At 53.5% G+C, this 7,902-nt stretch overlaps 1 protein-coding gene across 1 annotated transcript; it reads left to right on the top strand.

Moving 5' to 3' along the window:
* Nucleotides 1-560: 560 nt before the first annotated feature.
* Nucleotides 561-7,174, top strand: PBK (PDZ binding kinase). The gene is made up of 7 exons (XM_009084783.1): nt 561-609; nt 1,429-1,513; nt 2,346-2,488; nt 4,092-4,261; nt 4,589-4,718; nt 5,875-6,051; nt 6,969-7,174. Exons 1-7 carry the CDS (start codon nt 561-563, stop codon nt 7,172-7,174), a joined length of 960 nt encoding a protein of 319 aa, XP_009083031.1.
* The last annotated feature ends 728 nt before the right edge of the window (nt 7,175-7,902 follow it).

The following is a 7,902-nucleotide window of genomic DNA, read 5'->3' as shown; positions in this document are numbered from 1 at the left end:
ATCTGGGACCCCCTCAGCCGCTGAGATGGGACCTAGGAGTCTTCTGCCCCCCCAAACTGGGACCCCAACTTCCCCCATCTGCCATGGGATCTGGGGGTCCCCTCCTGCCCCTCCAATTTGGGAGCCCCTCATGCCAGAGTTGGGACCCCCAATGCCACCCTTGGCCAGGTGCCACCTCAGCTGGGGGTGCCTGTCCATGGGGTCCATGTCCATGGGGGTCCCTGTCCATGTGGTTCTCTGTCCATGTGGGGCTCCCTGGAGACACTTCCCACCCCTCCATCTCCTTCCCTCGGTGCCACCTCCCTGGGGACACCTGTCTCACGTGCCACCCCCAGACCCATTTGGGGGTTCACCCCTACCATGAGCCAGCCCTGGCAGGGACATAGTGGTAGGACTGGGAAGAAGGGATCCACAGAGCTGGGAGTGCTGGGAAGCTCTTCCCTGGTCCAGGTGTCACCTCGGAGAAAACAAACCAGCAACTGGACCACTGCCCAGGTGTCATTTGGGTCACTTGTGTCCCTTAGTGTCACCTCCTGTCCCATAGGATCAGGACCACAGCCATGGACACCTTCAAGTCTCCAACCCATCCTTCCTGCAGGGAGAGACCAGGTGAGCCAGGGCTGATCTCTGAATAGTCCCAAAGGGACTGGCAGGGACACCAAAGGCCTTGGTGGCTTGGGAAGGCAAATGTCACCAGGGAATCATGGAATGGTTTGGGTGGGAAGGGACCTTAAAGATCATCTCAGGGACATCTTCCACAGGTTGATCCAAGCCACATCCAATCTGGCCTGGAACACTTCCAGGGATGGAGCAGCCACAGCTTCCCTGGGCAACCTGTGCCGGTGCACCCTCCTTTCTCTTTCTCCCAGTTTTATTCCTGATTCCCATCATGGTGTGGGATGTCCCTGTGGTCAGCTGGGACCATTGTCCCATCCATGTCCCTTCCCAGATCCTTGGGCACCTCCAGCCTCCTTGCAGTGGGGTGAGGAGCAGCAGCTTTGGATCTGTGGGAGCTTTTGGAGGGGGCAAGCCAAGGAGGGTGGTGGGAATGGCTCAAGAGAGATGGAATTTGGGAAAATACTGGGAGAAAATGGGGTTGGAATGAGCTTTCCTAAAAATTTGAACTCTTCTGTAAGTGGCTGAGGCTCAGATTTGGTTTGGGATAGCTCCCAGTGACAGTCATGGAAGGGTTTGTGTTGGAAAAGGCCTCTGAGACCATTGAGTCCAGCACTGCCAAGGCTGGACCATGTGCCCAAATGCCATATCGAACCTGAGCCACCCCTGGCGCACCTTGAGGCTGTCTCCTCTCATCCTGTCCCTTGTTCCCTGGGAGCAGAGCCCAGCTGGGCCCATGTCCAGCTGGAGAAGGTCTGGAGCTGCCACAGGATCACTCCTGGGATCTGATGTCTCTTTTCCTTCCAGATGCAGGACCAGTACCCATCACTATTCCAGCTTCTCCCTTCATGCAGAAGCTTGGATATGGCACTGGAGTCAACGTGTACCTGATGAAGAGGTATGTGGGAGAGCACAGGTGGGAACTGGAGCTTGGGAACAGGGATTGTTCCCAGAAATTATATAGGGGGTGGAAGTGAGCCCTGAGAAAGGAAGTGCTACTGGTCCTTCACATGGATATGGAAGTGTTCCAGCCCAGGTTTCTCCCTTCATGCAGAAGCTTGGATATGGCACTGGAGTCAACGTGTACCTGATGAAGAGGTATGTGGGAGAGCACAGGTGGGAACTGGAGCTTGGGAACAGGGATTGTTCCCAGAAATTATATAGGGGGTGGAAGTGAGCCCTGAGAAAGGAAGTGCTACTGGTCCTTCACATGGATATGGAAGTGTTCCAGCCCAGGTTGGAACATTCCCAGGAGCAGCCAAGCTGCTCTGGACAACCTGTGCCAGCCCCTCACTACCCTCACAGCCAGGAATTCCTTCTCAATATCCCATCTCTCCCTGACCTCTGGCAGTGGGAAGCCATTCCCTGTGTCCTGTCCCTCCAGGCCCTTGTCCCAAGTCCCTCTGCAGCTCTCTTGGAGCCCCTTGAGGCACTGGAAGGGGCTCTGAGGTCTCCCTGGAGCACAGCGTTTTGCTTGAATCCTTTGGGATCAATGGGAATTGAGCCAACTCTCCTTTCCTTGAGAATTCCATGGAGGAGCAGAGCATTCCTATGCACATCAGCCCTGTGTGAAGTGAGAGATTTTGGCCCTTTAAACAGTTTTCCTTGTTAATTCCAAGAAATAAAGGCAGAGCTTCTCCAGCTCAGCCCCTCAGGGACCTGTGCCAGTGTTATCCATGGAGGTGCTTCCAAAGGGAGCAGCTCTGACACCTCTGGACTTTCCCATGCAGATCTCCCAGAGGTTTGTCCCGTTCTCCATGGGCTGTGAAGAAGATCAATTCCCAATGCAACAGGAGCCAACAAAGCCTCTACCAGCAGAGACTGAGGGAAGAGGCCAAGATCCTGAGGGACCTGCAGCATCCCAACATCGTGGGTGAGACTCCAGGGTTTGGTAAATTGGGATTGGAGCTATTGAGGTGAATCCAGAGGTGGATGATGGGAGATGATCCCAGGATTCACTGGGATCTGCTGACAGCAAGGACTGGAGGTCACAAAGCTTCCAACTGACTCTGGAAGTCTGGAGCCCTAAGGATGGGAGGGCCATGGAATCAAGGAATGGGTTGGGTTGGAAGGACCTTAAAGCCCATCCAGTCCCACCCCCTGCCACAGGTGTCCCTACACCTTCCACTGGATCAGGTTGCTCCCAGCTGCATCCAGCCTGGCCTGGAACACTTCCAGGGATGGGACAGGATGGTCACTGGAAACTCCTCACCCACAGGAGGTAGGTTGTGCTGGGATTCCCATGGCTTTGCTCAGGGCCACCATAGACCGAGGCCATCACTAAATCCCCCACAGGGATGGTGATTCCAGCCCTGCCCTGGGCAACTGTGCCAGGGCTGGACAGCCCTTTCCAGGGAGGAATATTCCTAATATCCAACCTGAACCTCCCCTAGCACAGCCTGAGGCTATTTCTTCTCATCCTGTCCCTTGTTCCCTGGGAGCAGAGCCCAACCCTGACCTGTCTGGGTGACAATGGAGCTTTGTCCCACTCTTGGCTCTCCTGGTGGGAACGTTTTGAGGAAGTTTTTCAGTCTGTGATTAACTTCTGCTCTTATCTTGTCCCAGCTGAGACAGCTCAGCCCCTTTGAATCACTTGATCTATTTGTTTGTGTCAAAGCTCTCCCAGGTGAGGTCAGCAGGGTGAGGAATGCTGCTGCAAGGAATTTGGTGTGCCCAGGAAGACATGTCCTGCCTCAGGCAGGAATGTGTGGGCAAGGACAGTCTTGACCTTTCACACTGCAAATACTTCACTGCTTTGTTGTCACCTCGGACTCCACCTGAGGATAGATGATCACAGCCAGCCAGAAAATGTGGAGAGAGAATGGGATTGCTCAGCCTGGAGAAGAGAAGGATTCAGGGAGAATTTAGAGCCCCTTCCAGTCCCTAGAGGGACTCCAAGAGAGATGCAGAGGGAGTTCCATCCCATGCCACTATGGCAGAGATGAAACTGGATGAGCTTTAAGGTCCCTTCCAACCCAAACCAGTCTGGGAGTCTATGATTCCATGGAGCTGAGGATGCTGCTGGCTGGGATGGCTCCAGGCTGAGGTTCTCAGATTTTCATCAGACAATCCCTGTGGGTCCTTCCAGTGCCTCAAGGGACTCCAAGAGAGCTGCAGAGGGACTTGGGACAAGGGCCTGGAGGGACAGGACACAGGGAATGGCTTCCCACTGCCAGAGGTCAGGGAGAGATGGGATAGTGGTAAGGAATGCTTGTCTGTGAGGGTGGTGAGGCACTGGCACAGGTTGCCCAGAGCAGCTGTGGCTGCTCCATCCCTGGGAGTGTTCCAGGCCAGGTTGGATGGGGCTTGGAGCAACCTGGGCTGGTGGGAGGTGTCCCTGAGTGGGACTGGACAAGCCTTAAGGTCCCTCCAACCGAAACCATTCCAGAGCTGCTGCTTCTCTCCCATCTCCTGGTGCTTATCCTGCCAGGACGTGGCTGCAGCTCCCCGGAGGCACTGACAGGTCCCTGTTGCAGGTTATCGAGCGTTCACCGAGGCCAACGATGGCTCCATGTGTTTGGCCATGGAATATGGAGGGGACAAATCCCTCAACGACTTAATTGAGGAGAGAAGGGAGAAGGGACTGGGCCCTTTCCCTGCTGACACCATCTTCAAGGTTGCCTTGAGCATGGCCAGAGGGCTGAAGGTAGGTTGGATGTTCTGGGGGCACCACTGTGCACTGCTGACACTGGGAAAACTCATGGATACAGGGAGAAGGTTGTGCTGGTGGCCCTTTGCACCCACTGTGCTGAACTGAGGGGGCATTTAGGGAAGCTTAAATGGGATATTGGGAAGGAATTCCTGGCTGTGAGGGTGGTGAGGCACTGGCACAGGTGGCCCAGAGCAACTGGGGCTGCTCCATCCCAGGAAGTGTTCCAGGCCAGGTTGGATGGGGCTTGGAGACACCTGGACTAGGAGTTATCCCAATCCAATAGCCCTTCCTGCCTATATATCTCTGTTGGATGCTCCTCAGTACCTTCACAATGACAAGAAGTTGCTCCATGGGGACATCAAATCTCCCAACGTGGTGGTCAAAGGTGACTTTGAGGCCGTCAAGATCTGTGACGTGGGAGTGTCGCTGCCCCTGGACGAGAACATGACAGGTAGGTCCTCCTAGGAGCAGGATCACCATTATCCATGGAATGCTAGACCTCCCTGAGATGCTCTTGCCAGAGGGTTAAGTACATGAAGCTTCCTCCTAGGATTAGGAGGAAGCAGGAGCCAATTCCAGGGTTCTGAAGGCTTTATGGAGATGAGATGCAGATGTCCAGTGGCCTCCTCAACTGGCTGTGAACACCAGGAATGTGTTTGGGATAACACCACTAAGCCTCTCCCCACCACTTGGACCTTCCACAGCCTTGAAATTTCTCAAGCTGCTCAGTTATGGTTTTATTAGTAGCTTTTCCCTTTTATGCGGTGCAAAAAGCTGGTGGCAGAGGAATCTCCTGGACAGGAGGGAAGGGATCAGGTTAACCGGAATCTTGGAGGAGGTCTGGCATTGCCAGTGAGCAAGTCACAGCTTCCAGGGAATGCAAGACCCCATGGATGTGAAAATCATAATAGCTCCAGGCTTCCAGGAGGTGGTGCCCTGGGATTAGCATCCCTGAGCTCACACACTGGCTCAATCCTTGTGGAATGCTGAGCTGGGAATGTGTCTTGTCTGCAATTCAAAGCCCCCCACTAGTCATGTCCTCAAGTGCCACATCCACGTGGTTAAATCCCGCCAGGAATGAGGACTCCCCATCTGCCCTGAGCAGCCTGTGCCAGGGCTGGACAGCGCTTTCCAGGAGGGATTTTCCCTAATATCCAACCTGAACCTCCTCTGGCACAGCCTGAGGTGCTTCCTCTTGTCCTGTCCCTTGTTCCCTGGAAGCCTACAGAGGCCCCAAGAGAGCTGCAGAGGGACTTGGGACAAGGGCCTGGAGGGACAGGACACAGGGAATGGCTTCCCACTGCCAGAGGGCAGGGAGAGATGGGATACTGGGAAGGAATTCTTGGCTGTGAGGGTGGTGGTGAGGGGCTAGGATGGAATTCCCAAAGCAGCTGTGGCTGCTCCATCTTTGGGAATGTTCCAGGCCAGGTTGGATGGGGCTTGGAGCAACTTGGACTGATGGGACATAAGTCACAAGATCATTTAGGTTGGAAAACACCTCTGGGGTCATCAAGTCCAACCATTCCCAGCATGGCCAAGGTCACCACTAACCACCTGTGCCTCCACCCCTGCCCTGGGAATGATGTCCGAAACATGTTTCCTTGCAGTGAGTGATCCCGAGCTGTGCTACATTGGGACTGAGCCCTGGAAGCCCAAGGAGGCCCTGGAGGAGGACGGAGTGATCACAGACAAGGCTGATATCTTTGCCTTTGGGCTGACTCTGTGGGAAATGATGACTCTCTCCATCCCTCACATCGACCGGGGCATGGGCACAGGGGATGAAGGTTTGTAGGCTCCACCCCCTCCCTTGGCAGACCCTTCCAATGCCTGACAGCCCCTTCCATGGAGAAATTCCTCCTGAGGTCCAACCTGAACCTCCCCTGACACAACTTGAAGTGTTTCCTCTCCTCATGTCCCTTGTTCCCTGGGAGCAGAGCCTGACCCCACCTGGCTGCACCTCCTGTCAGGGAGTTGGAGAGATCAGAAAGTTCCCCAGAGCCTCCTTTGGTCCAAGCTGAGCCACCATAGCTCCCTCCTGCTGCTCCAGCACCTTCCCCAGCTCCATTCCCTTCTGAATAGCCACAGAGTATCTGGAGCCAGGCTGGGAGAGCTGGGGCTGTTCAGCTTGCAGAAGAGAAAGTTCCAGGGAGAACTTAGAACCCCTTCCAGTGCCTAAAGTGGCTCCAAGAGTGATGGAGAGGGACTTTGGACAGGGATTGGAGTGACAGGACAAGGGGGAATGGCTTCCCACTGCCATAGGGCTGGGACAGATGTGATACTGGGAAGGTATTCTTGGCTGTGAGGGTGGTGAGGGGTTGGGGTGGAAATCCTAGAGCAGTTGTGGCTGCTCCATCCCTGGGAGTATTCCAGGCCAGGTTGGGTAGGGCTTGGAGCAACCTGAGCTGGTGGAAAGTGTCCCTGCCCATAGCACTCGATGAGCTTTAAGGCCCTTCCAAACCCAAACCAGTCTGAGATTCCATGATTCCAAGGAGCTGGGAGGGCTCCAGGCTGAGGTTCTTAATTTCTCATCAGTCAATCCCTGTGGGATGAGCTCTAAGGGATTCAAGCCAAACACTGAGCTTCAGGGAGACCTCAGGGCCACTTCCATTCCCTAAGGGGCTCCAAGAGATCTGCAGAGGGATTTTGGACCAGGACAAAGGGATTTGCTTCCAACTTCCCCCTTTCTGCCCTCCTGTTCCAGACGAATCCTTCGATGAGGACAGCTTTGATGAGGAAGCTTACTATGAAGTCCTGGGAACACGTCCTGCTCTCAACATGGAAGAGCTGGATCCATCCTACCAATACATGATCGACCTCTTTTCTGTCTGCACCACTGAGGATCCCAAAAAACGGCCCTCAGCCTCCTCCATCCTGGAGGTTTTGGAAGCAAGTGTGGCTCAGGTGTGAAAACCTCCCAAGCTCCCACAAGATGCTTGGGGACACCTCAGTGGGAGCTCAGGGATTTGATTTGGAAGAGTTTTGAAATCTGAGGCTGGAATTTGGTGCAACTCTTCCCACCTGCATTTTGGTTCTCATAAGCTCTTTGTTCTGTGCAATAGTTTTAGTTGTGTTACAGCTGTTAACCCTTTTCCTACCTTCTTTTTTTTGTGATGAATTAGGAGTTTTGTGACAAAGGTGTGCAAATAAATGGATTTTGCTCTTAGTGGTGGAATTTCCCTCTTGAGTGTGTTTCCAGGCTTGGATAAGGGATGTGGAGGGAAAGATTTGGGCTTTGAGGGCAGCAAGAAGAGAGGGTTATCCTAAAATCATGGAATACCCCACACTGGGAGGGATTGCAGTGCAACTCCTGAGGGGAAGCACAAGGAAAATGTTTCCTGAAACCACAGGTTGGTATAAAATCATTCCCTAAAGGCACAGGAATATGTAGGATCCAAAATCTCATTTAGCCTTCCGTGTATGCAATGAGAGCAGGTTTTCCTTAGGATTTATCAGCAGGGAATTCCATAGCCACACACAGCAAGGAAGCAACAGAATCTTTATATTAATTAAACCTTTCCAGAAAATTAAGTTATTTGCACATAGAATGGAGAAAACTCACCTGAAATCCAAGCAAAATTCCAGAGCTTACACTAGAACCAACAACTGTACACAAAGTGACACACTCTTCCCTGTGG

This window comes from Acanthisitta chloris, unplaced genomic scaffold (genome assembly GCF_000695815.1).
Source record: "Acanthisitta chloris isolate BGI_N310 unplaced genomic scaffold, ASM69581v1 scaffold8801, whole genome shotgun sequence".
NCBI classification, from domain to species: Eukaryota; Metazoa; Chordata; class Aves; order Passeriformes; family Acanthisittidae; genus Acanthisitta; species Acanthisitta chloris.
This window is presented reverse-complemented; position numbering and strand designations above follow the sequence as displayed.

Coding starts and splice junctions, on each gene's coding strand:
- PBK (XM_009084783.1), top strand. CDS start 561: ATGGACACCTTCAAGTCTCCAACCCATCCTTCCTGCAGGGAGAGACCA. Junction 2,489..4,091: donor GCAGCATCCCAACATCGTGG/GTGAGACTCCAG, acceptor TCCCTGTTGCAG/GTTATCGAGCGTTCACCGAG. Junction 6,052..6,968: donor CATGGGCACAGGGGATGAAG/GTTTGTAGGCTC, acceptor CTCCTGTTCCAG/ACGAATCCTTCGATGAGGAC.